Source organism: Eutrigla gurnardus, assembly GCF_963514095.1.
Source record: "Eutrigla gurnardus genome assembly, chromosome: 20".
Taxonomy (NCBI): Eukaryota; Metazoa; Chordata; class Actinopteri; order Perciformes; family Triglidae; genus Eutrigla; species Eutrigla gurnardus.
This window is the reverse complement of record NC_139931.1, coordinates 4,955,906-4,981,214: the sequence shown is the minus strand read 5'-3', so window position 1 is coordinate 4,981,214 and position 25,309 is coordinate 4,955,906. Positions and strand designations below refer to the sequence as shown.

Here is a 25,309-nt window from a genome sequence, read left to right as displayed (position 1 = left end):
ACAGTCATCTTCTAAAACCTGTAAGGAACTGAAAAGTGGAAAAAATAAACTATTTTAAATGTGTTAAACGCTTGAAGTAGATTGACATCCATAGAGAACTTGCTGATTGTGTTGTTGAACGTAGCCTGTGCAGCCCCTCTCCACCACAGACGTTACCCTTCACATGGAAGGCATGTAAGCATGCATTAAACAGACGGGCATCGTGTACTGGGGACATCAACATGCACGTACCATCATATTACAACCATCGGTCATCATATCTGGACATGTGGGTACACAGTCAAAACATAGTCACGTATGCTTATAATGATTTTGGGGTCTAAGCTTAATGATTTGACCTCTGAGCTCTCTTCAAAGTCTGTTTGCTATTCAGTGGCTGTAACACAGCCTGCTAAGAGGAAACACGCATCACATCGTACAGTCTGTAGACTGGCTTTTAATGGGGACGTCTTGTTTGGGTCAGAATACAGAGTGAGACCTCCCTGTCCCCGACACAAATCTGAGCATTACAGAGGCAATGAATGTTACAGTACTGCCCCCATTAGAGGAGAAACACGCTACTAGTTTTTAGTCCAAACAGTAGTTCAGGTATCTGGTTCCCGGAGACTGGTAGAGGCTCACCTAAGCTACGCTACTATTTTTCAACCTGGACTCTAATTTCCCATGTTTTTGTCGTGACGGATTTCTGGAATCTCATTATTATTCTAAGTGTCTGACATTATGAGTCAAGGAGAAGTCCCGTAATGAAGTCTTGGTTTGACCTCAAGTTTTCTATGTCATGGCTGAATATTTAATGATTTCCACAATGTGGATGAAGCCCTGCTGCGGAGTAAAGACTGGGACCTGCTGCAGCCCGATATTCAGATTTCAGAACCAGACTTCTCCTTGAGCAGACCAGGTCTCTGTAGGTCCCTTTTCATGATGTTGTCAGAACTTATGATAACAATCTGAGCTTGTTAGTGACAAAAACAAGCACTTTTAGTAAACGTAACATGACAAAAAAACATGGGAAATATGGTTAAAAAATAGAGAAGTTGCCCTTTAAATGAGGGGAAATGCCATTCAGTATATTTACATCCTGATTTCTGTAAACTGAATATCAGAGCCGAGCTGTGACTCTCATGTCCTCTCTTATCTGAACACCATACAGGCAGTGGTGTGCACAGACACTGAGGGGCGGGAGGAAGGGACACCACCGCAGTGAGACAGGTAGCAGTGAGACACCCAGGCTGCTCCTCTGACCTCCTCTAGTTGAATTAAAGTACACAAAGTGAAGTGGTGGTCCCCCTTCCCCGGCCCCCACACCGTCCTGTGCCCACCCTGGACTCTTGTACATTTCACCGTTACTCACACTCGCACTCTTGTCCGTCTGCGTGTCGATGTCGTTCCCTCCCCGTGTCGTCGTTGGCACATATCCGTCTGTGTGTGTGTGTGTTTGTGTGCTGCAGAGGCCAAGCAGAGGCCGTACTACGCCGACTACTCCCCCGTGCGCCTGTGGATCCACACGCTGTGCACCAGCCACTACCTGGACCTCTTCATCACCTTCATCATCTGCATCAACGTCTTCACCATGAGCATCGAGCACTACAACCAGCCGCAGGTACAATCGTCTTTAACAAAACAAAACCCAACTAAAGTTGTTGATGTATTCTTGGAGGGATGCCACGATCCTCCTTCAACGTTTTGGCATCCGAGGAGCTGTTGCTCTTCTGTGGTCTCATCTGAGTTTACTTACAAATAAACAAATTGAACTTTGTTATCAACTGTTTTCATGACGTGTTAATAATGAATTATTAAGACTAGATGACCTAGTGTGTGAGAGGAGTTCTGGTCTAACTCTGCCGGTGTGTGTTCAGTATTTAGAGGAGGTCCTGAAGTACTGCAACTACGTCTTCACCTGCATCTTCGTGGTCGAGGCTTTGCTCAAGCTGGCGGCATTCGGCATTCACAGGTTCTTCAAGGACAGGTACGGGGTTTACAGCCCAGTGCTGCAAAATCTAACTTTTTATCTACTTGCCTGACATGTAGAAACACGTGTCTGTGTGTGTTTTAGGTGGAACCAGCTGGATATCGCTATCGTGGGGCTGTCCATCATGGGCATCACGCTGGAGGAGCTGAAGATGAGCTCCGCGCTGCCCATAAATCCCACCATCATCCGAATCATGAGAGTGCTCAGGATAGCGCGAGGTAGAAACACGCACATATTCTTTAAAAAAGAATACGTTATAGCTGCCGTCTGGCTTCAGCACATAAATCCAGCTCTGAGTGGCTCCCTGCTGTGCGATAGCCGGCCGCGGCAATTGTAAATCCAGCAGCAAATGGGCCGACCGACACCAGGAACCGCTCTCGCTCCTTTAAGACGCTCTTGTGTGTCTCTGCAGTGCTCAAGCTTCTGAAGATGGCCACGGGGATGCGGTCGCTGCTGGATACAGTCATGCAGGCGCTGCCACAGGTAAACACCGACTCCGAGGGTCCTCGGGCACAATACACTGCTTTCCTCTTTTGCTTTATTTATGATTTTTTTTATTTATTTTTATAATATGAGGTAAATAAGAAGGCTTTGTTCAGAATAGAGAGCTCCCTGAAAGATTGATGCTCTTGGATGAATATTTAACTCATATCCGTCCACATTATGAAATGTTTATTCCGACCCTAAAATGTCTCATTCTGTACATTCTCTCTACAACCGGACTCGGCACTTGGGTTGATTTGGCACAGTTGTTAGAGGCAAAGAGCGAGTGAGGGTAAACAGTACTGAGTGCACAAGAACATATTTTTTAAGGACGTGGATGGAAGACAACAGGCCTGGAAGTTTGTGACGTATGATGCAGATGCAGAAAACTGCTCTCAGAATGTTAGTTTAATAGAAAAACTGATTTCTTACTGGCAAAAACCCGTCTGCCTGTTAATTTAAATACTTTTTTTATGTATGTTAGATTCAGTTCAACCCAGTATGGTTCATTTAGGTGCAAATCCTTTGTTGTAAATGTGTAATTTCCTTTCATAAAGCATGGTCACGGTCTTCTATCCCCTGCAGCTTTGAACCAGTAGTGTTTTCCTCTGGTCTAACACGCGTATCTCTTCCAGGTGGGAAATCTCGGCCTCCTCTTCATGCTGCTCTTCTTCATCTACGCTGCTCTGGGAGTGGAGCTCTTTGGCAAACTGGGTCAGTCACACTACACACACACACACACACACACACACACATCACGGTCTTCAAGCTTCAGCAGCACAGGGTTTTTTTGGAATCCGGTGATTACCAACCACACGCACGACTTACAGCGAGTTTCCCCGCTGAATCCTCGCTCTCCATCTGTCTCGCTTTCCCGCCGCCGCCGCTCCCACATCAGAGACCCGTTTCTAACGAGGAAAGATCACATTTGCATGATCATATTTCTTTACGTATTGCCTCCCCTGGATAAGGCCGGCTCCGTCCCAGTCAGCTTCTCTGAGAGTGCAGCGTGTGAGGGAAGAGGATGTGCAAAACAAATAAATAAATAAGTGTGCCAGACATCCTCATGTTTGGGTTTTAAATAATAAAGTATATCAGCCACTGTAGAGCACCCCGCCCCCCCACATCCAACTCTATGTTACATTAAGGGACTGCAGAAATGATTTAACAACAGCAGCTTAATATAGAAAATACCCCCCAAAAAATCTCTCTCTATATATTATCTTTTTAACCATCGTTATTCCCCCCTGGTGCAGCACCACTGGATGCTGGACACTGTTTTTTTTTGTTTTTTTTTTGCTAAGAATTTTTTGCTGACAAAAAGCTTTTGGATGTGCTAAACTCCTACTGCCTCGTTTAAAATCCTGTCTTCGGGCTGACGAAGCTGCGGGAGTGAAATCATATTCTGGTTTGGTGAAATTCCACCATTACTTTGTTCTATCATCACTGGAGGTCACAGCATGTTGGGCCTTCTTCTAACCTCATATACATACAAGAGGATTCTGGGAATTCACACTGAAAACACAAAATAGTTCCCATGAAACATTTCCAACGACTCCCCTTTTCTCCACCAGAGGGCGGTGCTGAGTTGTAAGCCGACAGTGAATGCAAAGCAGTCCGATATAAAGTAGTGAAGGCCTCCACTTAGTTTGCACTTCAGTATGGCGGTACCATTTTATTACAGTCTGATCTGAACTCCGTTGGGAGAGTAAAGCCGTGGCTGATGCTGCTGTTGTTACTGTGGGAGTCTCAGCCTCGTGGCCCGTGGTATCTGCAGAAAGCCCAGCAGATAAGAGAAGGTCGAAGGAGAGGGGAATGTTAACGCTCGCAGCTTCGGATTCAAGCTTTATCTTCGGGTAGCTGGTGTTGAAAATGTTTCAGTTTGAATCTGAGTTTAAACCAAATGCTGACATCTCCATCCTCTTGCCACCGTCCTCACACTTTGGGAGATTAGCTTTATTCCCACTAATGAAGGTGGAACGGCTGGCAGCACATTTTTAGCTTTAAATTCAAATACTCACTTGTACTTTTTTATCTTAATTAGTTTATGCTAAAGAGTCTGCCCCTTTTATCTGGTATTTTGTATATAAAATCTATGATATTATTGTTGTTTTGTCTCTTTCTTTGTGTATTTCAGTCATGAGTATAGTTTGAATCCATCTATTATCATGGAAAGATGGCGTAGACGGTTGCTTTGAGCTGCACCTCTCATCTTCCTCCCGCTTTCTGACAGATTGACCCTGAGACGGTTGGAGGCTTTGTTCTGCTCTCCTCTGCAGGGACTCGCTGCTCAGCAGCTGTGTTTAAAGCATCAGGACTCTCATATGATGGTGTCTGAGTTTATACTGTGGTGTAACCCGGGTCGCTCGGTGTCTCCTGTGTTGATCAGAGTGCAACCCTAACAACCCATGTGAGGGTCTGAGTCGTCACGCCACCTTCGAGAACTTCGGGATGGCCTTCCTCACTCTGTTCCGAGTGTCCACCGGAGACAACTGGAACGGGATTATGAAAGTATGAACACACACACACACACACACACACACACACACACACACACACACACACACAATGACTAGCATATCTCATTACCACACAGTGCAATGACCTCCAAAAGCAATTATGAAACAATAAAGTGACTTTGAGCCTGAGCAATGTCAACACTTTCACATTTGGGTTTTTATTTTATTAAAGAATCTCATACTGACATAATCATCCTTATAAATGTATTTAAATAGACAAACTGGTATCTTCAACAATGATACACATACTTTTGTTGATTTTTCATGATTTAATATTGAATTTCCGTTGATTTATATAATTTGAGGATAGAATTTCTTCATACAATCTAATCACACCCCCTTTATTTCCAGTAACCCAGCAGTCAGAACCACACGTTCTACGTTTAAACTGGAGATGAAATCTCCACTTGTTTTACATCTGCAGACGTAGTTATGTAGCTGAGGAAAGTAGCCGCGGCCCTCCATCCCTCCCACTGTCCTTAGATACTTCCAGTTTCTCATTTTCTGAAGTTCTAAATGAGGCTCTGTATCTTATTCCCAAATGTGAGGATTTCAAAGCTTTGCCTCCGGTGTATTAGACACACAGTTGTTCAATTGTGCACATCCAACTGTAATAGCTGGTTGGTGTGTGTGTGTGTGTGTGTGTGTGTGTGTGTGTGTGTGCCACTTTGTTTCACTCTCTCTCTCTCTTCTGTGTCTTTTGAGGACACGTTGAGGGAGTGCCATCCAGACGAAAGCCACTGCTTCTCTTACCTGCCTTTGGTCTCTCCCATTTACTTCGTCACGTTCGTGCTCATGGCCCAGTTTGTGCTGGTCAACGTGGTCGTGGCCGTTTTGATGAAGCACCTCGAGGAAAGCAACAAGGTACGCAGACGTGTAGATCTGGTCCATGTGAGCATGTGATCAACCAGAGGTATTAAGTACGTGTCTTTTCTGCAGGAGGCTAAAGAGGACGCAGAGATGGACGCAGAGATCGCCCTGGAAATGGCGATGGAGAGGCAACGCAAACTAAGCACAACCTCCAGCAAGAGCTCGGCGGGGGGAACCTACGTGGGCCCGTGCCCACATTCACCTGGACAGGTAGGAGGGACCTTCCCTGACTCATTCAGTGAGAGGGGAAGCACACGACTGCAGTCAGCGCCAACACTCTGTGGTCTCTGGCTCCCCCCGCAGGAGGAAGAGGTGCACTACGGCGACCAGGACCTGCTGTCGTCAAGGAAGATGTCCGTATCCAGGATGCACTCTCTGCCTAACGACAGCTACATGTTCCGACCCGTGCGGCCCGCCAGCGCCCCCTACCCTTTGGAGGAGGTGGAGCTCAGTCCCCAGCACCAGCATTCAGGTAACATAGCGTAGAAGGAGAGGAAGAGTTAATTTAACCCGTCAGTTCAGGATTTAAATGTGAGATATGTAATGAGCGAGAGGTTTTAAGAGGCTCAGATGCTAATCATATACTATAGATCGTTCAATGATGCATGCACATTTCTACCACCAAAGTAAAGTTGTTATTTGAAAGAATATAGACGTATTTTTGAATATGGTTATCTTTTGTTGCTCTGTGTTTCTGGAGGAAATGTGTTTTGTGAAATAGTGGTGTCTTGTGATCCCATGTAGGATGAATCAGATGTTTGGCATGACACAGAAATGAAAGTAACCAACAACACATTGATGTAATTTTAATGGAGGACTAAGGTTTCAAGTACGTTGTTTGTATGGAGTTCTTATTAAGTCTAGCTTTTTTTTCTAGATTCCAAACAAATGTATCTTAAGATACTAAAGGTTTCCAGTGTTTTTAAAGACCCAATCCAGAAGTTTTGATTGCTGCCAAATTCCAAACAAAATATAGATTTTGTTCTCAAATGTCTTTCATACTACCTGTCGATTTCTGGTGATTTCCAGTTCAGGCTTGGGTCTTTAAACACAAAGCAAAAGACAAATTAGAAGCCGTGTAAAGATGCGACTCGAAGAAACTGACCAGCGCTGTTTTATCTGCAGTCAGATTCTAATGGCATGTGTGTGGCCAGGCTGTGGACAGACCCAGCTCTGTCCCAAGGTACTGACTGTAGTGGATGAGCTGGTGCAATGTGAACCTCTGCAGCCTTCACACAGGCTCATCTGCTCAGCTGTGGAATGGCTGGATGCCCCGACGAGAATGACGGTTGACTTCACGGCCGAGCTGCAAAGTCACAACGCGATAGTTGTAAAATACAAAATCTGATCAATCTGTAATGATATTTGTACGATCGAGTGGCTTTACAGCTTGGCCTGAAAGAACCACGGAATATGACCTGGTTGCAATGTTTTTAACCCGTTTTACTTCTGAACTCACAGGTGTACTGGACCTGTATGTGCAGAATGCCTAAGATCATGGTTACAGCTATATGACTAGAGCCCGACCGATATATCGCCGGGCCGATATCATCGGCCGATATTAGGCATTTCCAAACTATCGGTATCGGCATTTATAATGACCCATAAATGAATATTTAAAAAAAATAAAATAAAAACGGGACGAAACACAATCATAGAACTTAACAGAATTTGTCTCAAGTCTTGTTCGAAGTTATATTTATGAAGCTTACCAAGTCTTTTTTTTGTGTTTTTGTTCAAAGGACTTTAAGTTTTATATCTAAAGTTTGTATTTTTACATTTTATTTATCAGAACTTTAATATAAGTTTATTTTTAAACAACTTTATTTTTAAATTTTTAAATTGTCATATTATTTTAGTGAAGACTCATAAATAACTACAAATAACTGATGTTAGGGAAATCTGTAAATGTTTTGTTACGCGTTTCTGAAATAATAAAAAAATATCGGCCGATATATCGGAATATCGGATTTTTAAATCAACAAACATTTGTATTGGTATCGGCCTTCAAAATCCTTTATCGGTCGGGCTCTATGATCTACCATTAACTTGATCACTATGAGAGATCTATACCATGTTTAAATACAGTCACATAGAGCTGTTAATGTAACCAGGATCTAATGCAGAATATGACATATATATACTTGATATATATACTATGATAATCCCTGATACTCAGTTTAGTGCTACTTCCTGATAACGGTTGTTTGGATGAGAAACCTGCTGTATGTGCTCATTCAGAAAACACTTTATTTTGACAGCAGATTTGCAGCAATTATAAATGAATTTAAAAAAAATGCAACTTTCATTTCTTCTTCTTGCTCAAATCCAAATATATCCTATCAAAATAAAGTGTTTGATATTATAGTTTTGCAATCATCAAATATGCTAATTTAAAGTAGCAGAAGTAGCCTAGTGTATGTGCATGCGTCTTCTGCATCAGTGCATGTGTTTGCATTGAGAGCGTGCACGTGTGATCCGGTGTGTGACACGGACGCGTTTCCACCCGCAGGCTCGGTGACGTCGGTGCGCTCCCAGCCGTGTGAGAGCCGCGCCCTCCTGCAGGTGCCGGACATTTCCCCCGTTCACCCTCGGCCGCCTCCCACCCTCACCCTCCCCCGCATCACCCCGCCCACGCCCAGCCCCTCCCCGCGGGCGCTGCTCCGACAGGTGAGACCCGCCGCCTCGATACCAACGTTAACGCCTGCGTGGGTTTCTAAATGTGAAAGTGTGTTTTTTTGTTGCAGGTGGCAGTTAAAGTAGATTCTGTGGAGTCTCAGAGTTGTGAGCTCCAGGAGAGGCCCAACCCCATCCACCTCACTCCCCTTTCCCCTTCCCCCCTCTCACCTCATACCTCCCCCCCATCTCCTCTGCCTCCTCCTCCCCCCTCCTCCCCCTCAGCCCTCTCTCTGCCTCCCTCTTCCCCTTCTGCCTTCCCACTCCCTCCTCCCTCTCCCTCTTCTCTGCACACTCTGCTCTCCTCCCCCTCTTCCCTCCCTCCTCCGCCGTCTTCCCCCTCGCTTCTTCTCCCCCCGCCTCCCTCGCCCCGTCTCCCCCTGCGCCCTCCCAGCCTCCGGAGACCTCGACCGCCCTCCGCCGTCTCCCTCTGCGACCCGGCGGATGAGGAAGTGTATCACATCACCAGCTCCGCCCGCCTCCGCTGGAGGGACGAGGAGCGAGGAGGGCAGGAGAGCCGAGGGAAGGTCGGCCGCAGTCACTCCCTCTCCCCCTACGCCACCCTCAACGCCGACTCCAGCTCCTCCCCTCCTCTGCCTCCCCCGCTGCCGCCTTCCTCCTCGAGGAGCTCCATCAGTCTTCTCCGGGCGGGATTGACGGACCCCGACTCGAGGAAGGGTTTAATCGTGGACAACCCGTCGTCGCTGTCTGCTGGTTACCCGGACGACCAGCGGCGCCACTCCATCGAGGTCTGCCTCCCGCAGGCTGTCATCGCCGGTGAGAACCAACCCTTCGCCCACCGCTCGGAGAAAAGTGGCCAGGCGTTCCCCGTGAGGGTGCAGTCGGTCGGCGGCGGCCACAGGAAGAAGAAGATGAGTCCTCCTTGTATCTCCATCCACCCGCCCTGCGAGAGGGAGCACGCCCAAGTGGCCTCGCCCCCGAAGCTGGCCGACTGCAGCATGCTGCTGAGACGCAGGACGCCGTCCTACGACTTGACCCCGCACACGCAGGACGACCCACAGGCGCTCTCCCCGATGCACACGTCACTCGCCCCCGTCCGCACGCCGACTCGGTCGCGGGCGTCCACTCCGACACACGCCCAGACGTACACGCCGCCGCACGCCACCACGCCTGTACTCCCACACATCCCCATCAGCCCCAACATCTTCATCCAGCCTCACGCGCCCCTCGTCCCGACGCCTTTCTCACAGGCGCACTCCCTCTCGCCCGCCGCCAGGCGCTCCCCCCTCACGGGCGACTACATCCCCCTCCCCCAGTTCACCTTCGACCAACCACAGTCCAGATACATGAGCGGCCTGTCAGCTGGTCTATCAGAGGCCGATACCGCCACCTGCTCGTCCCCCTTCGACAACAGACTGGGGAGCAGCGCGGGATTCAGTGCAAAGAATCGGAGGACCGCTCAGTGAACATCGGGCATTAGCCTACAGGAAGTGAATTCATCGGTCCTAAATCTCTGACGTCGGCTGACCTCAGCACAGATCGGTGCTGAGGGAGGAAATGAGAGAAACTGGGAGATGGATTTGTTTTTGTTCGAATATGAAAAGACATTATTCGTTCCAGAGACGCTGGTAGTTCCGCCCCAGAATAAGACAGTGGATCCATCATCCTCAACCCGACTTGAAGGACCAGATCCACTGAGGCGGTACCAGTCCAACAGTACCCACTGTACACGGTGTGTTAGGGACTCGTACTAGAAAAACACACCGGGACTAAAGCCACCTAACTCCGTAGCCAAAGTTTTTTTTTTGAAACACTGTCCCCACCCACGCGAGCCAATCAGGAAGCAGCGTCTGGCTGACAACCTCTGACTTTTTAAACAAGAAGTGGTTTGTGAAATGCGAGCGTTTTTTGTTTTTTGGAGGGGGGGAGGGGGGAATCGTGGGATATGCAACTTCAGGTTTTCTACAGAAGTTCTGCTTGCCCCTCCTCTGCTCCTCGATCACATTGATCCGAGCAGAAGTGTGTGTGTGAGTGAGCGTCTGCGTTTATTTCTTCTCCTACGTGCGAGTATTGTCACATCTGTCGTCATGGAAGTCGGCCATGTTGTTCTTACGCCTGCAGCGACAGAGAGGGGAAGCAGGGCAGAGCTGTAGTGTATGTTTATTTGTGTATCTGTGCAGTGTAAATAAAGGAAAATACTGTATTTGGTGAGATTAAAAATAGCTCTATCCATATGCACATATTTTTATAGAGATCTAAAAAAAAAATGTTTTTTGCACACAAAAAATTTGAATTTCAAGTTGCTTGTTTTTCCTCCGTTGTCCTCTTGTGAATGTATGTTTCTTTTTGGAGCAGGGGGGAGCAGCGAGGTCACGCCTCCTCTCAATGGGCTAGCCGAGGACGAGGAGCGGGATTTTTATTTTTCTATTTTGAAAAAAACAGAAAGAAGAGAATAGGATGTGACGTGTCTCTGTAGCTTCGTCTCAGATTTCTATGTATTTGGTGTCTAAACAGTCTTAAGAAGCGGGCTCAGTGATGCAAACCAAATTCATTCTAAGAGGTTTTTTCCACCCTGCATTGTGGCTATTATTCCAAAATTGCCCCCCCCACATACTGTAGTGAGTTTCAAACATGCTGCATTTACTGCAACGCAGGAAAAACTCCACTTCTTTTATTTATGACCAACCTGCAGGCAGCTAAACATCTCTGCGCGCTGCCGACTACGATGGGGAAAACGCACAATCTGGACAGAAACCCGGCGTTGCCCTGGTAACGACGTCATCTCTGAGCCCCGACTTCGACGGCTGTCGTCCACGCTGGATCAGCTCCGACGCCACCTAGTGTTTCTGTACATCTGAAGACAACCAAACTAACTAACTTACTAAATATGTGTAGCCAGAGTGCAATAATAATATATACTTGTGGAAAATATAGTGACTTCCACGCATTAAAAACAAACCACACTCTTGTGTTCGTACATACTGTAGAACTACTATATATGATATAAACCCATTTTTATATGATGATAGAGTCTTTCTATCGCTGGTGTTCATGGTACTTGCCCCGTTGCTACGGTTACGGCTGGAAGCAGCGTTGATTGGGTTACTGTAAAGAGATTAGTGACATGCATCTCTGCTGAGGTTATCCCCCCCTCGATTTTATTTCCCCGCCACATAATCAGCCTAAGATGACCGCATTTGTGACTTGATATCACTGAAGTTAACCTCATCTGCAGATGGAATCATGTGAGTGATCTTTCTCACCAAGCCATACATTTATTCAGACACAGCACAATATGTATTGTATTCTAGTTTGTGCACATGTGTGGGGTTGGGCACAGGTAGGCAGGAAGCATGCTTGTGAGCTGCTGGTACTACGGACTCCTCCTTTAAAGGCAGCTGGCTGGGTCAGCGTCTTTGTAATCCCCACAGTGTTTCTAGAACCGCATCTCGCTGGGTGTCGCCAACCAAAGCGTTTGTCGTTGATTTTACTGGATGACAAAGAGTCTCTGAGGTCGGCGAAAAAGCCTTGAATTTTATTGATGTGTCATATATTTTTATTAACATTCATTTGAAAATTAAAGGGGACATATCTCATTTTTTTTTCTTGTAGATTTTACAGAATGATCCTTTAATGTCACTAAAAGGCTGTGAGAGTTTCCTGCAGGAACTCACGAGGTCAGCGGTGAAAAGAACATTATCGTAGATTATCATCAGATTATTAGCAACACTTTCATCACTTTTAAATCTCCCAGCATGCATGTAGGAGTTTGCCCCAGGTCAACACCTCTGACCTCTGACCTCTGACGTTAGGTTGGCATGTTAAATGAAAAGGTCTCGGAAGGTGAAATTTGAGAATCTTCCAGCTCTGACATGCAGAAGCACATCTGAGTCTCGTCCCCCCGGTGTAAGGAATACAGTTTCGTGCTCGGACACGCTGTTGTGCGACCGCTTTGTCCCGTTTCGTGTCCTCTTCTTGCACAGATTGTCAGCAACGGGAGGTTTTAACTGGTCCGAAGACGGCCTCCGTCTGTCTCGCTCTTATTTGACTCGGACGGACCCCCAGATCGACAGCATATCGCCATATTAATCCACACAGTTTGTTAGTGACTGCATAATTGTTCTTACAGATTTACAGATCTTTGGATCTCGGTATTTAAATCCTGTTTTTTTTTTTTTTTTTTTTTTGAGGAAACAGTTTTGACTATTGCATGTTCTGATTTAAGATAAAAAAAAAAAAGACTTTTGGGAAAGAATCATCTGGATGTTTTAGAGATTTTGATATTTCCAGATGTTTCCATTTGAAACATTTGTTTCCATTGACTACCTAACTTGCACTGGGCTCTGAATAATTGGTATCTGTTAAAAATACTGATTAAAATGACCCCATTCTTTATTGTCCAATGCAATACTGGGTGGTTCTTTGCTGTATGAGGACGGAGCTCCTCTTTATACAGTTTTATAGAGAGAAATGGAAACCAAGTCGGTTCTATTTTGTTCAGAACCGACGTTATTTAATGTCGAGGTGAGCCTTTTTTTTCACTCTAAACACACTAGAACTCTGGTGACGGTGAAACTAATTAACTGATGTATATTTTGCGTAGGAGTAGCCTCTGCCCTGATGCACATACACACATACAGTTATTGATAAGTTGTGATTGGTTGCCATGACGCCACACTCCAGAAAGTTCAAACTGTGATAGACTTTGATGAATCAGACGCCTTGTGTTTTCTTTCTTTCTTTTGTTTTTTTGTTTTTTTAATAACCCTTCAGTGATGACCCCTCACCCCTAAAACCCCCCCAAGCCTTACAAGGAGGGGAGGAGGTGTGTTCTATCCACCTGTCGGAGGAGAGCCAAGGTGTCTGCAATAATAAGCCCTCCGTTATTTCCTGTGAGGGGACAGGGGAGGCGTTTAAAGGCTCGACACAGTCGGACTCTCTGCATTGTATCGTTGCTGATTATTGTGTGATGACCAACCGTTGTCCTGAAGGATGTTTCCCTGTCGATTAAAAAAAAAATACAAGTTTTTTTTATTGCTGACACACGTCTGTTTTATTTCTTACGTTGGTGTAAATGTTCCCGTTAATGATTTCATTCCTAGAAGAACCTGAGCATTAAAGTGTCCATTGGTTTATATGTGAGATGAAGAGTAAAGACTGGAAGATGTAAAATAGAACTGTGGTGCAATTACATAGATTGTCCACCAGAGGCTGTTATTTATTAGAAATAACAAAAACTGATTCATTAAACTCTTAGATATTCACATCAGTGCAGGTTAGGATATATATATATATATATATATATATATATATATATATATATATATATATATATATATATATATATTTATATATTTATATATATATTTATATAGGATAAACAAACACAAATAAAATACCAAATATAGATTAGCGACCGACTCCCAACCACATCATATTTTTCCAATAACCACAATGTAATTTTGTCTGGATCTCATTTCAGACAACGAAATATGAAAGTCTTTTGTTACAGAGTTGTTGAACTGTTGGGATCAGGTCGATCACACTGGAGGCTTAAATGAAAAATATGTTTGTTTTTTTTAAAATAGCAGACGAGAACAAGATATTCTCCACTGGAGGCGACGAGGGACAAAATTCATCAACGGCAAAACACAGGTTGTCTGATGGGTATCAAGAGATATAATGTAGATAAAAGAAGGAAGTGATCTAATGGACTAAACCAACTCTTCTGGTGAACAGGGATGTCAAACATATGGCCCGAGGGCCAGATCTGGCCCCGCCAAAGGGTCCAATTAACCCTGGGTGACTTTTCAAGCAGAGAAATAATTAATTCCAATTTTTCAAGAATAAATGGGCCGGTTCCTATTTCTTCACAGCGGTAAATGGAGAAGCCAGTGTTTTTGACATTTATTTTATATCTCTTTTTAATGTGCATCTTTTTTTTATATTGCCTTGTTTTTATTTCAAAACTTGTCTTGCCTCTGTAGGGAAATATTTCAGCCACTAGGTGGCAGTGTTTGATTATCTAAATAAAGCAAGAGAGCCCCATGAAGAATGTACAGTACATCATTTTACAGCAGTGAAGATTCTCATCATCAAAGTAAAGTATGCAGTCAAGGACAACTGACTCACAGTGTTTCATGTCTAATGCTTTCTTGTCTTTTTTCCTCCATTCTTTAATGTGATCACATGATCTCTCACCAAAAAAGGGAATCTAGTCCCCCACATTTCAAAAGAAGCGATGCATGCTCAGCCGGAGAGGAGGAATCCAGCCCTGGAAGCGTGTTGGAAGCTGCAACATCCTCCCTCACATCCTGGAATCCACTCCTCCAGTTCCTCCGTTCAGCGCGACAACAGATGGTGCTGCTGAACACCGAATGTGACTGTGACTTAATTGCTGTGCATGTGAGAGTGCACGTGTGTACGGCAGTGAACGTCAACTGTAATACGTTGCAGTGAGAAGTAAAGGTCAAGATGACAGAAAAAAGAAGCTCCTCTGACAGGCAGCTTTTTTTTTTTGTTGTCAAATGCCAGTATTTATTTAAGCCTTTGTCTTCTTAATGGATTCACTGTAACAAATTCAATATGAATTTATCGCCCATTCCTTATAAAATAACCCTCTAGGCTTTGTGCTCATTGCCTTTTGATGTGTTAGAAGACACATTCCCCCGGTTTGAATGCAGCTCTGCGTCCCCACGTTTGAAAACGAGCCGGTCAAAGCTTCATTCACGGGCTGACTTCTGCTGCTGCTGCCGCCGTTTAAAGAAACATCTCCCTCTCTTTTGGGCTTATAATCTCTCTGAAGCGTGGCTTGAAAAGGCAGCCTTGCAGATACAGACTCAGAGCCATCCCTCCCCATATGCCTCTGCACTTTATCTGCTCTTCAAACAAGTCCATCACCTGCTAACAGTCTGCTGTCAGACAGCCAGCTTTTCCATCTTCACCGTGCCATGAAGCAGTTTTTAATTGGATACCCACATTTGGCTGTTCAGCAACCCCCCCCCCCCCCCCCCCCCCCCCCCCCACCAGATTGGTCACACGGCTTCAAAAAAGTTTCCTCCTTCAGCACCTGTTTGGAAATCTGTGTGAAGCAGCTCGGTCACTTATGAAGCCACGGAAAGGAAACTTGGCATCCGAAGGTAGAGAGCCTTAGCTGGTGTAAATCTCTGTTATAGTGAGGAATTACACTGCAGGGCAGGGGGTTGAATCCCCAGCAGCACCAGTGGTGGCGCTGTGGAGCTGACCTCTGACATGAAGGAGGAAGTGGAAGCGTTTTTTTACTTCGTCGAAGCACCAAAGACTTAGAAAGTTGGACGTTTCCCAACATTAAGATGTTTTTTATGACTGAATGAAAACAACATGATGAGGGATCTGAGTCTCGAGGCGAGGAAGCTATTCCTGAACTAATCCTCAGCGACCAAACTAAGCCCAAACCTTATTCCTCTCCCACCTGTGGCCGACCTAAAGTGCTCCGCCGGGACGTTTCTCAAAGCGGTGTCTCGTTGCAGGACGCCTTCACTCAGCCCCGAGTGATCGCTTTCAGACGGTTTGCCACATAAAAGGAGAAAACAATTGAAAAGCCTCTCACCTGCTCAGAAAGACACTTGGCTTAAGGCTCCCTCAGGAAATCAGAGTTGCGGCCATTGCATTTTCTTTTTCATTACGATTATTTTTGCTACGGTCCACAGTTCACATCGAGACGAAGCAATAAGACGGTGTTACTCCGCCACGCGGGCTATAAATACCCCCTCCTGGTATCCTGTTGATTTTTCTTCTATTCTTGGATCCGCTCCTCGTTTCATCGTCATGTTATTTTCAGATTTTATCCTTTATCATCGTATTTAGGTGTCCTTTTTTATTGTAGTGAAGTACATACAGTATTCAGGTGCTTTAATAACATATATTCCAACATGTAAGACTGAGGCTTGATGGCGTGGAGTGTTCAGAGTTCACAAACGATGGCGTGATGCAGAGAAAGGTCAAGATTGATGGTATTTTGCGACGGCACCAGTGGAGCAGTCACAATCAAGGAGGAAGTCACGCTGCTTATGGATGCGGAATAATGTCTGATCTCATCGTATTATTCCATCGGTGGCTAATGAGGCCTGTAGAAAAGTCCGGGTGCAGGCTGAACACCTGACCTCTGGTCCTACTGACATCAACACACAATGAGAAGAAGAACAATGGTGAACAAAGTGAGCTGGACGTTATTATCTTCAGTCCATTTCAGGAAGAGAACTGGATATCAATTTAGAAGGGCACATTAAGTTCTTTCAACATTTTGAGATTTGTCATCATTTAACCATCCTGGTTCATTTTTGTTTTATCAATCGTTTAATCCATAAAGATGAAATATCTACGACTTGAAGGGATTTAAAACGCTCAAGAGGAGACAGAAAGCTGCTTTTATCTTCACTTTTCTCTCTTTCAACACCACTTCCTCTCAACTATGTCCATTTCTGACCCTCCCCTGTCTCTCTGCTTCCCTCCTGACCCTTCAAAATAAGAGCGTGTGTCCTCCTATAAAATTAGCAGTATGGACGTGAGCTGACTCGGAGTCTGTGAGAGAGAAATGGATTTTTATTATCAGGTTACTGAATCAGAAGAACACTGAATAATACTCTCAATAAAAAGATCAGGAACCAATTAATCTGTGTGTTGCGTTGCAGTGGTGTGTGTGTGTGTGTGTGTGTGTGTGTGTGTGTGTGTGTGTGTGTGTGTGTGTGTGTGTGTGGGTTTGGGACGTTGGATACTGTAGCATCTGTTTTCCTGTCTGTCCGTTTCATATCTGTGGTTGAGTTACCCTCCCTGTGTGTGTGTGTGTGTGTGGGTGTGTGTGTGTGTGTGTGGGTGTGTGTGTGTGTGTGTGTGTGTGTGTGTTGCACCACCCCTTGCGGCCGTTCTCTCTCCCAGACAGCTGTTTGGTGACCTGGTAACACCCCTCGTCTCCCACCCCCAGCGTGTCTCACACACACACACACACACACACACACACACACACACACACACACACACACACACACACAGCCCGACATGTCTGCCACCACCGGCACCCTCAAGCCAACACACACACACACACACACACACACATGCAGACACCTCCAGTCCCGCCCATGTCCAGCTTTGTCCATTCATAGCTGTGTCTGAAGATAATGTTTTTCCTGAATTGTTTTTGGATGAGGATGAGTTTCCTTGGTGGTCCATGAAGGAGTCTTGAGGACACCAGGACCACCTGCTGAACTGAGGCCTGGTGGACTTGCAGGTCAACCCCAATAACTCGGCCGGGAACAACTCAAATAAAACACAGTGAAATGAAGGACAAAGGACGGGCCTTGTGTTGGACAAGTCAGCATCATCCAGTGTGAATGTTAGACCAGAGAAGAACTGGATCAGATCCAGAAGAGAAGGGATCTCTAACGCTAGTTGAACATCCGCCAAGCAGTCAGTACTTCCTGTTTCCACGAGAGCACAGACTTTCTGAGGATCCAAAGGGAGCCAGATGAGCTCGGCTCCTGTGTTCCTAAAATAGTTAATCATTTAGATAAATACTTTTATCCTTTTGAAGATAATGAGGGTTTCATGGGATTTTTTTTCCAATCCTGTGTGTTGGTTTTTGTGGATTTCAGCAAAGCCTTGTGACAGTGTTACTTCCCTAATCCTGAGGGACTCGCTGCAGGAATTATGAGAGCTGAATTAGCCTCATTAGCATTTAGCTGAATGCGTTCACATTAAGGATGTGCCATGCCCACTTTTTTTTTTTCTGTCTCTGCAAAGTGGCGAAGACGTCGGCGTGCCATCTGACTTCTGGGTTCAGTGGACCAGGATCACAGCTGCACCTTCACCTCAACACACGCTGATGATGCTTCCAGCTCTCCACCCCAAACCGTGGTTGGAATATTCTACTTGTGACACTTAAACTCACCTTTTGCTTCTGTTTTTATAGCAGAGAATCGGACTCATGATGTCACCACTTATCTCATGGAAATGATAAAGAAGAGCAGCGAGGTCACGGCGAGCTGCTGATCCGTCCCGTGGGTTCTCCTTATATATACGTCCCAGCCTCCCCGTGACCCTCAGCGGACTAACTCCATCACTATACCCTCCAGCTCACTGGCTAATAAGTGGGAATGACAAACGGGTCACTGGTCACCTCAATATATGTGTCAAATCAATAGTGAAAGATTTTTCTGACCAGGCAGAATGCGATGCACTGTGGGAGGGAAAGTAGGCTGCAAAAATGTAAAGCCATGAGAGCGTTATCATTATTACATTATGGGGGGAGAAGGAATATATCTGCGATACTGCGTTCTCATTTCCTGTATTAGTCGCTGTGTAATTTCCATCTGAATGCTCGGAGGTATGACAATTTGAGACCTGCAACATCCCTAATGTGTTTTCTTGTAGTTGGCAGAATATTTTAAATCATTTCAGAATGTCTAACCTGCCATTTTAATATCCATAAAGCCCTTCCCATGCAGCGTAATACTCCCGAAGGGACGTAGCCTACTATAATGTGTGTGTGATTCCCAATTAAGAGTTGATAGTAACCCGACTGAGCCTTTCTAATGTCACAATGGCATTCTGTGACATTCTGTCACACGTCCGCGGTACTTATGGAGGGTCTTCGTTGGGGGGGACGTGACCCTGCTGACGTAGGATCAGTTCTTTACTGTATACAGTGAAGGGGGGGGGGGGGGGGGGGGGGGTGCATGGTGCATCAACAGCACATGATGAATCCTCAAATAGCATAAAAGAAGATGCTGCAGAGACGTGGATAGCATTTATAGCACATATACACTGAAACAGAGCCAGTGGCCAGCACACACACACACACACACACACACACACACACGCACACACACACACACACACACACACACACACACACACACTGCCACCTTCCAGCATCTCCATCCGTTTGATCGTCGTTTGCTCAGTCAGGTGTGAATTGTGACTATATACCCATTAAAGCCAGTAATACTGCATGTACAGGAACACTCTCTCTCTCTCTCTCTCTCTCTCTCTCTCTCTCTCTCTCTCTCTCTCTCTCTCTCTCTCTCTTTCTCATCTCCTCTCCCGCCTCTGCTACTCTCCTCAGAGAGAGAGAGAGAGAGAGAGAGAGAGAGAGAGAGAGAGAGAGAGAGAGATGTGGAAATGCACATGACCAAGGAGAGATCCACTGAGCTTGCTAAGATTTAAGATCTTGGATGGATGGATGGATGGATGGATGGATGGATGGATAGATAGATAGATAGATAGATAGATAGATAGATAGATAGATAGATAGATAGATAGATAGATAGATAGATAGATAGATAGATAGATAGATAGATAGATAGATAGATAGATAGATAGATAGATGCTGTCATGCTGTGTATTTATTACTCAATGTACAATAAAGAGGAACTCTGATTTCACACATCAAGGTCATGTTACTCTCAAAGCTGCATGAAAACAGAGAAAGGAACTCATGTAGACCAACATTACTAAGTGATCCAGTTTGGGTTTGGGGAGGCAGGAAGTCTCTGGGACTTTGGAGTGTCCCGTTGCCCACAGGCTGCATTCGTCTTGACCATTCTTTTTAAAAAGCTGTCCAGTCCTCCACCTTCTGCCTGAACTAAATCTGCCCAGTCGCCCCATAAAGCGGATTTATGACAGAGTTCAGACGGGATTTGAAAGTGTTCACGGAAAAAGGAACCAAAAAGTTTCGCCCTCTTGTTTCCAGCTCGAAAGCAGGCCAAGTTAAGGCGTGACGCCACCTGATCGATGCTACGATAAACAACGGGTGTAATGGACGGATGAAGGAAAACTTCTGCAGAAATGCTCGGGTAAGCTTCCACACGTCTTTAAACTATGGACGAAATCCTGTAGCTTCCCTCTAAATCACAGCGAGACGTTATGAGCGTTTTATTTTGGAGGCAACTTATTGGCAACACTGTTGTTTCTGTGTTGCCACGTTTGTATCTCTTTGGCTGAACTTTCCGTTTATTAATAGGCTGGTATTTCTCTCTCTCTTTTTTTTTTTTTTTTTTGCACCACTGGTGGTTGTAGCTCTACTTTTATCTGCGCTCAAGTTTCCCGGATGGAGGGAAGACAGTTGTTGAGTTACCAAAAAAAAAAGAAAAAAAAGAAAAGTGGAATGGAGACGTTAGGAGAGGAGGGTAAAAAAAGAGACATTGCTGTGTGAATCATTTGCATTTAGTCCAACTGTGTATCAGTCTGTCTTTAAGTGAGCTTCTCCCTGAAGGAGCTTTAGCGCAGAGAGAGAGAGAGAGAGAGAGAGAGAGAGAGAGAGAGAGAGAGAGGGAGAGGGAGAGGGAGAGAGAGAGAGAGAGACGGTCCGTCTATCCATCCAGCTGCCCCAGCCTCTGCAGAAGCGCGCAGGCACACGCATAGGAACGAGAAATCGCGTGCACTCTCTCTTTCTACACGTGCACGACGAGAGACCGAGAGAGAGAGAGACGTTGGGATAGAGAGAGAGAGAGAGAGAGAGAGAGAGAGAGAGAGACGTTGGGAGCGGAGTCCCATGCACGGTTCCAGGCTGCCGGAGCCGCTGCTGTAGTAGTCGATGTGCGTGTGCGTCTTCCGTGTGCGTCCGGCGGCTGCTCACCTGCCGCTTGCTCTCCTCGCCCGGGACAGGAATAATAACAACGGGACACCGGGAGCCCGCGAGCGCACAGAGGCGGCTCGAGACCCCCAAACCGTGCACGCGGGGGCCAGCGGAGATTGCGGTGGAGAATCCGCGGCGGACGCACAAATACACACACACACACACACACACACATACACACACAATGAAGATTGGATTACAACAACAGTGATTTGGTTCGCAGCTGCGCGCCCCTGAAGTGATACAACGGAGGGATTTCATTCAGCTTTTTTTCTCTTCTTCTTTGGGACACGGTGGAAATAATTCATTGCCGGTGAATCCGTGATTTCTCCTCCTCCTCCTCCTCCTCCTCCTCCTGGTGTGTTTGCGAGGCTGCATGGTTTCTCGGAGGAGAGAGGAGACTGTTGCAATGTCATCTCACACTGTTTTGGAGCTCTGTGGAAGGGAGATGCTGTAAGTACTTTGTCATGTCTGTTATTTCGACCCCCTTCCACCTGAATTTGGCTTGTGATGATCATGCACCGTGTCTGTCTCCCCCCCACCCACCCTCACCCCCTCCTCCTCCTCTCTCTCGTGCGGGTTTTTTACCCCCACAGGCGCCCCTCATCCAAAGTGCGGCACCCACACACCGCGGAGAGCACCCCCCGTCCATCAAACACGACCAACTCGGATTTAAACGCGTTATGAGATGCGAACAAAACATATCACACCGCCTTCTCTCGGTTCTCGAAGTCTTTTAATTCCCTCTTAATTCGCGAGGCTGGCGCAGTGCGCGGAGCGCCGGCTTCAAAGCGCGTATACGGCATCTCCGAGCCGGCCCCCGGTAAGCTGAATCCGGGGATTCGTGTCCCCCGATGAACTGATTGAGAACGTGTCCTCATTGATAGTTGGGCTCCGACCCCCCACTGAGCCGACAGACACGCCGGGTTTAACGCAGCGCGTCTGTGCGCTCCGCTGATTGGATCCAAAGGTTGGATAACACATTGCGGGCTTTTTGGTCGCGCTGCTGGTTTTGGCACAACTTCCAGCTCTCCTCCATCCCACCACAGGACGAACAGCCAGCGTTAAAAACACCTCGGATGCGCTGGTTTCTGTGGTAGAATGATATTTTAGGGCAAAATCTTGCGCATGTACCCCCCCCCCCCCCCCTTCTCCCTCCCCCAAGAAACGTGACAGAAAGTGAACACGGGCTTTGCCCTAAAAACTATGTAAGGAGCTCTTTGCCAGGAGTGGAGGAGGCAGGCGAAGCGCTGAACCAGTAGGGGTCGCACTTGCATTGTCTTGGTCCCATTGAACATAATGGGGGGCTCCAAATGAATTTACATCTCCTCTCCCACCCTTCTCTCCCCCTTCTCTCCCCCCTTCTTCGCTGTTCTCGGGATTCGGTCACGTTGTTGAAGCGCAGCTCTCCCATCGCAGAGAAGCTCTCTCTCCGTGTAAAGGCGCCAGCTGCAGCCGTGGAAGGGCAATCCATATCTTTATGACAGCAAAAGGGAATAATGTATTAACCCAACGCTGCAGACGAGAACCATTGCACCTAATGAGTTGCCTGCTTCCACTTCTGCAAGTGTGTGTGTGAGAGGTTGATTGATATTGATATTGAATGCACCTTTTTTTTACATATAGAAGACAGAATTAACACAGCTGTGAAGTTAGTTCTTCTAAATAGAATAACTGAAGGGTTAAAATCAAGTCCCAGATTGCCTTGCAAACGCAGCACCTGTGTTTTTTTTCCAAAAATTCATCATCATTGTTCAAATCTGAACTCTCAGACTCTCCGGCCTTCAGAGGAAACATTTCTGTCCTGTTGGGCGACGACACGACGACTGCAGGACTAGAAGCTCACTCTGTTGCCTGCTGCAACAACACACCCCGTATCACATAGAAATATATATATATATTACTATAATCCTCTTTATCCATTATTTCCCTTTAAATACTAGCATGTCGTGCCAATGACGCAAATAGAGATTCAGAAAGAGAGACAATGTTCTTATACTGGCCTCCCGCCTGCTAATGGAGCAGAAAGTGACTGATGCAATTAGCTCTAAGAGAAGTGAAAAGAAATGAGCGCATAGCACAGAGTGTAATATTCCAATGGAGCCGGGGGGGCATAGGTGTGTGTTGGGCATCAGGTGCAGAGGGGGAAGACACACACACACACACACACACACACACACACACACACACACACACACACACACACACACACACACACACACAGAGCAGCACCGTTCACACCCATTATATAAGAGAGTACCAGTGGTGTCACTTCTTTCTTTGTTCCTCTCTCTCTCTCTCTCTCTCTCTCTCTCTCTCTCTCTCTCTCTCTCTCTCTCTCTCTCTCTCACACACACACACACACACACACTCACACACACACACACACACACACACACACACACACAGGGTGGGTTTGTAGGGAGCTAAAGAGGTATGTGCAGTGGGCAGACAACATGTTGAAGCCTGAGTGGTAGCAGACGATTACTTCCACTGGGCTTCTCGTGGGTGCTCATGCACACGTCAGGGCACACCGAGCAGATGGCCGGGCCCTGGGAGAGAGATGGTGAGGGGATGATGGGAGAGAGATGGTGAGGGGATGATGGCTGGGAGAGAGATGGTGAGGGGATGACGGGAGAGAGAGATGGTGAGGGGATGACGGGAGAGAGATGGTGAGGGGATGACGGGAGAGAGATGGTGAGGGGATGATGGGAGAGATATGGTGAGGGGATGATGGGAGAGAGATGGTGAGGGGATGATGGGAGAGAGATGGTGAGGGGATGATGGGAGAGAGGGGATGATGGGAGAGAGATGGTGAGGGGATGATGGGAGAGAGATGGTGAGGGGAAGATTGGAGAGAGAGATGGTGAGGGGATGACGGGAGAGAGATGGTGAGGGGATGACGGGAGAGAGATGGTGAGGGGATGACGGGAGAGAGATGGTGAGGGGATGACGGGAGAGAGATGGTGAGGGGATGATGGGAGAGAGATGGTGAGGGGATGATGGGAGAGATATGGTGAGGGGATGATGGGAGAGAGATGGTGAGGGGATGATGGGAGAGAGATGGTGAGGGGATGATGGGAGAGATATGGTGAGGGGATGATGGGAGAGATATGGTGAGGGGATGATGGGAGAGAGATGGTGAGGGGATGATGGGAGAGAGATGGTGAGGGGATGATGGGAGAGAGATGGTGAGGGGATGATGGGAGAGAGATGGCGAGGGGATGATGGGAGAGAGATGGCGAGGGGATGATGGGAGAGATGGTGAGGGGATGATGGGAGAGATATGGTTAGGGGATGATGGGAGAGAGAGATGGTGAGGGGATGATGGGAGAGATGGTGAGGGGACGATGGGAGAGATATGGTTAGGGGATGATGGGAGAGAGGGGATGATGGGAGAGAGATGGTGAGGGGAAGATGGGAGAGAGAGATGGTGAGGGGAAGATGGGAGAGAGAGATGGTGAGGGGATGATGGGAGAGAGATGGTGAGGGGAAGATGGGAGAGAGAGATGGTGAGGGGAAGATGGGAGAGAGAGATGGTGAGGGGAAGATGGGAGAGATATGGTGAGGGGATGATGGGAGAGAGATGGTGAGGGGATGATGGGAGAGAGATGGTGAGGGGAAGATGGGAGAGAGAGATGGTGAGGGGATGATGGGAGAGAGGGGATGATGGGAGAGAGGGGATGATGGGAGAGATATGGTGAGGGGATGATGGCTGGGAGAGAGATGGTGAGGGGATGATGGCTGGGAGAGAGATGGTGAGGGGATGATGGGAGAGAGATGGTGAGGGGATGATGGGAGAGATGGTGAGGAGATGATGGGAGAGAGATGGTGAGGAGATGATGGGAGAGAGATGGTGAGGAGATGATGGGAGAGAGATGGTGAGGGGATGATGGGAGAGAGATGGTGAGGGGATGATGGGAGAGAGAGATGGTGAGGGGATGATGGGAGAGAGAGATGGTGAGGGGATGATGGGAGAGAGATGGTGAGGGGATGATGGGAGAGAGATGGTGAGGGGATGATGGGAGAGTGATTTACATTTAGTGAGATGGTGAGGGGATTGAGTATTTTTACTTCCCATAATGAGTCTAACATCTTATGTCTTTTAAATGCTGTAATATTTAGCTTCCTGTAGAAATGTTTAATTTCTGAACCTTAGCCAAATAATCTGATGACATCACTCTACAAAGCTCCTCCAGAACTGACTTTGCTGTGCAGAAT

The 25,309-nt window shown here is 46.6% G+C and overlaps 2 protein-coding genes across 6 annotated transcripts in view; both read left to right on the top strand.

Annotated features, from left to right (window-relative positions):
• The window catches only part of cacna1ha (calcium channel, voltage-dependent, T type, alpha 1H subunit a), an 85,783-nt gene extending 75,102 nt beyond the window's left edge, over positions 1 to 10,681 (top strand). For 3 of the 5 annotated variants that reach the window (XM_084037256.1, XM_084037253.1, XM_084037255.1), the window contains exons 28-38: positions 1,449 to 1,600; positions 1,857 to 1,966; positions 2,054 to 2,187; positions 2,382 to 2,452; positions 3,088 to 3,166; positions 4,842 to 4,963; positions 5,677 to 5,835; positions 5,911 to 6,051; positions 6,145 to 6,313; positions 8,354 to 8,511; positions 8,589 to 10,681. In XM_084037256.1, the coding sequence (XP_083893382.1) occupies positions 1,449 to 1,600; positions 1,857 to 1,966; positions 2,054 to 2,187; positions 2,382 to 2,452; positions 3,088 to 3,166; positions 4,842 to 4,963; positions 5,677 to 5,835; positions 5,911 to 6,051; positions 6,145 to 6,313; positions 8,354 to 8,511; positions 8,589 to 9,944 (2,651 nt within the window). In that variant the 3' untranslated portion in view covers positions 9,945 to 10,681. Of the gene's footprint in view, positions 1 to 1,448; positions 1,601 to 1,856; positions 1,967 to 2,053; positions 2,188 to 2,381; positions 2,453 to 3,087; positions 3,167 to 4,841; positions 4,964 to 5,676; positions 5,836 to 5,910; positions 6,052 to 6,144; positions 6,314 to 6,966; positions 7,025 to 8,353; positions 8,512 to 8,588 lie in introns of those variants that run through there. The other 2 variants (XM_084037254.1, XM_084037257.1) reach the window with 2 other exon arrangements.
• A 10,722-nt stretch (positions 10,682 to 21,403) lies between these two features.
• grin2aa (glutamate receptor, ionotropic, N-methyl D-aspartate 2A, a) overlaps positions 21,404 to 25,309 on the top strand; it is a 126,902-nt gene continuing 122,996 nt past the window's right edge. Inside the window, exon 1 of the mRNA XM_084037259.1 lies at positions 21,404 to 21,541. The gene's annotated coding sequence lies outside the window, so the exon portion shown is untranslated. The remainder of the gene's footprint in view (positions 21,542 to 25,309) is intronic.